Genomic DNA, 2,931 nt, shown 5'->3' on the forward strand with positions numbered 1-2,931 from the left:
TCATCCTTCCTCTTCTTTTTCACCTCCCCTAGATCCCTGTGCCTTCCCATAAATGAGTTGTGAAGGTCTCCCATACTTCTCCCCAGCTGTTACTTACATCTCCTGACCCCAACCTCCTCTGTACCTGTCTCCCCTTCTCAAGGTGCTCTCCTGCACTCCTTCCCCAGCTCTTCCCTGTTTTCCCTCTCTTGGGTTCCTCACCTAATGTGCTCCTATGCCCAGTCTCAAGATCCCCCTGTGTCTATTCCCCACTCCTGCCTTCACCAAAGAGCAACTCTTCTTCGCGCTCCTCCGTCAGACTCCTCCACATTATCATAAACGAGAACTCTCGACCTATCGCCTCCACCCTCGATCTGGCTTCTGTGAAGGAGGAAACGAAGCTGCTGCTGGTGAGCAGGCTGGTGGCTGTGACTCCTCCCCAGCTGTCTCAACTGCTGCCCTTTGAGGCTCTGGCCTTTGTTCCCCTCTGAGCAGGAAGGACCCCAGTCCTGCAGAGCAGAGACTTAGGGCTTGTCTACACTGGCAAGTTTCTGCGCTGTAAAGCAGCTTTTTGCACTCAAACTGCAGAGGTGTCCACACTGCCAAGCCACTTTGTGCACAGAAACTCCTCAGCTGCAGCGCTGCAAAAAACCCCACCTTGACGAGAGTCGCAAGGCTATTTGCGCAGAGGCTCCAGCGCTCTATTCCCAGTGTAGACACTTGATTGCTTTCTGCGCTGTAATTGGCCTCCAGAGCTGTCCCATAATGCCTCAAGTGACCACTCTGCTCATTGTTTTGCACTTGGCTGCCCTGGAGACATGCGCCCCTCCCCTTTCAAAGCACCGTTGCTGATAGCCCTAGTGTGCTGTGCTGATCTGCTCCGGGACACAAAGCAAACCATTAATGTGGAATGCTTGTGCTGTTGAACACAGAGGGTGTGTGTGTGTGTGAGAGAGACAGAGAGAGAGCAGTTGCTGTGCCGAGAGCCCAGCGAGGGAGGTGGGGGCTGATGGTGAGGTTCCCCCTGCCACTGGTTGCTTCCTGCCGCTGCCTGAACATGCTTGACACACTCTGTCCCCCAAAACACACTCTCTCTCCCCCCATACGTGCACACTCTCCCTGTCACACACTTTCCCCCACCCCCCACTTCAGTTGAAAAGCAGCTGGCAATGTCGTAGGATGCCCATGGGCCAATGGGATTGGGAAACCTGCATCATGTGATGCTGTGCCTGCCCCATGAGGCATTGCAAACCCTTCCCAAAGCACCCTGCGGCCAGTTGCACCGTGGGATAGCTACCACAATGCACTGCTGTCTTTGCCGTTGCAAGAGCTGCTAATGTGGATGCGCTCCAGCGTCACAAGGAGCACAGTGTGGACACGCAACAGCGGTTTAATTCCAGTGGTTTAATAAAAGTGGTATGACTTGTGGCGCAGAAACTTGCCAGTGTAGACATACCCTTAGATGCAGCCGTCACCCTGCTCCCCAGAGAGCATCTTAGTACAGAAAGAAGGAAACGAGTTGGCTGAGTTACTGCTCCCAGCAGGCTCGCTCCCTCTCCCCTTCCCTGGCTGCCCTCCAGCCAACTAAAAGCTCTTGTCATCCTCGGTGAAAGTTGGAGGGGGGGGGTGAGACTGAGCAAACAGGCCCCCCTTGAATCACACTGCATGTGCCCTGATGGAACATATGTTCAGAGGAACTATGATGACACACCCATGCCACTGTGATTGCAACACGACATCATACTTAAGCTGCCTAGCTAGCTATTATGTCACATGTATGGTGCACATCTGAGCCACGTCCTTCATGCTGCCCAGATGTGTTATGACATGCTAATGCTGCCCAGGTAACTTCACCTGGAGAGTGTTTAATAGCAGCGGCCCATTGGCAGGAGGAGGGAGTGGCCACCACCAGGTCCAACCCCAACCCTTAGGTGGTACTATGTTTTGGTTCAACCCCCGCTCCAAGCGGGGAAAGAGCCATGAAGTGGTCCCGAGCAGCAGCTTGCCCCACCGGCTCTTCAGCATCACACTCCGCCTGGCTGAAACTAGTGAGACTTTCCCGTTAGCCGGGTGCTACAGAGACTTGACTGTGTTGAAGCTGAAGCACCATCTGGAGCTGCTGACTGGCATCCCCTTGAATTTCCAACGCCTCCAGTACCTGGATGAAGGTGGGGACTTTTAACATCCTGGGGGTTAACAGTCTGGGTTCCTTGCCACATCTGGTGTCCCCAGTACCTGCTTTAAGGTCAGGGGTCACCCCTGTCAATTCCAGTGACATTAGTACCTGGATGAAGATCCGAGACCTTCTTTCCTTTTTCCTACTCCATTCCTGGAACCCATCTCTTGCTTCAATCCTTAGCATTCTCTCCTCCAGCCCTGGGAAACCCCACTCACCCATAGCTGCTTGGGAGCTTTCCCTAATGGATGCCAGGGCTGAGCTCTCAATTTTGGCAGAATTTAACCTTTCACTATTTTTTTTTTTTAATTGCCTAGTGCTCAGGGCCGGCTCCAGGCACCAGCCGAGCAAGCTGGTGCTTGGGGCGGCAGATTGAACGAGGCGGCATTCCGCCCAGTCCTAGGGCGGCACGGCCGCTTTTTTGTTGTTGTTCTGCTCCGGCCTGTAGGGGGCGGCGGCGTGGAGGACAGGAGCGCCCTGGAGCAAGCCCGGCAGGGCAGTCCTCATCCTTCCCTCCCTGCTGACCGGAGCAGAGCCCTCCCGGCAGGCGGCGCGGCGGGAGGGGCTGCGTGGCAGCGCCCCGCTGTAGCCCTGGCCACCCCCTTCTCTCTCTCTCTCTCTCTCTCTCTCTCTCTATCTCTCCCACCCGCTTCCTCCCCCTAACCCCCGCTAGCCGGTCCCCCTGCACCCGCGCTCCGGCGCACAGATCACTGGGGTTTTTTTGCGTTGCCGTTCTGGCCTCCCCGTTTTTTTTTTTTTTTTTTTTTTTTTTGTGT

The 2,931-nt window shown here is 55.1% G+C and overlaps 1 protein-coding gene across 1 annotated transcript in view; it reads left to right on the plus strand.

Annotated features, from left to right (window-relative positions):
- The first annotated feature begins 214 nt into the window (after nt 1–214).
- ANKRD60 (ankyrin repeat domain 60) overlaps nt 215–2,931 on the plus strand; it is a 10,811-nt gene continuing 8,094 nt past the window's right edge. The window contains 3 exon segments of the mRNA XM_026652753.1: nt 215–397; nt 1,824–1,907; nt 1,910–2,147. Of these exon segments, the coding sequence (XP_026508538.1) occupies nt 215–397; nt 1,824–1,907; nt 1,910–2,147 (505 nt within the window).

This window comes from Terrapene carolina, unplaced genomic scaffold, assembly GCF_002925995.2.
Source record: "Terrapene carolina triunguis isolate 2854851 unplaced genomic scaffold, T_m_triunguis-2.0 Scaffold130, whole genome shotgun sequence".
Lineage (NCBI taxonomy): Eukaryota > Metazoa > Chordata > Testudines > Emydidae > Terrapene > Terrapene triunguis.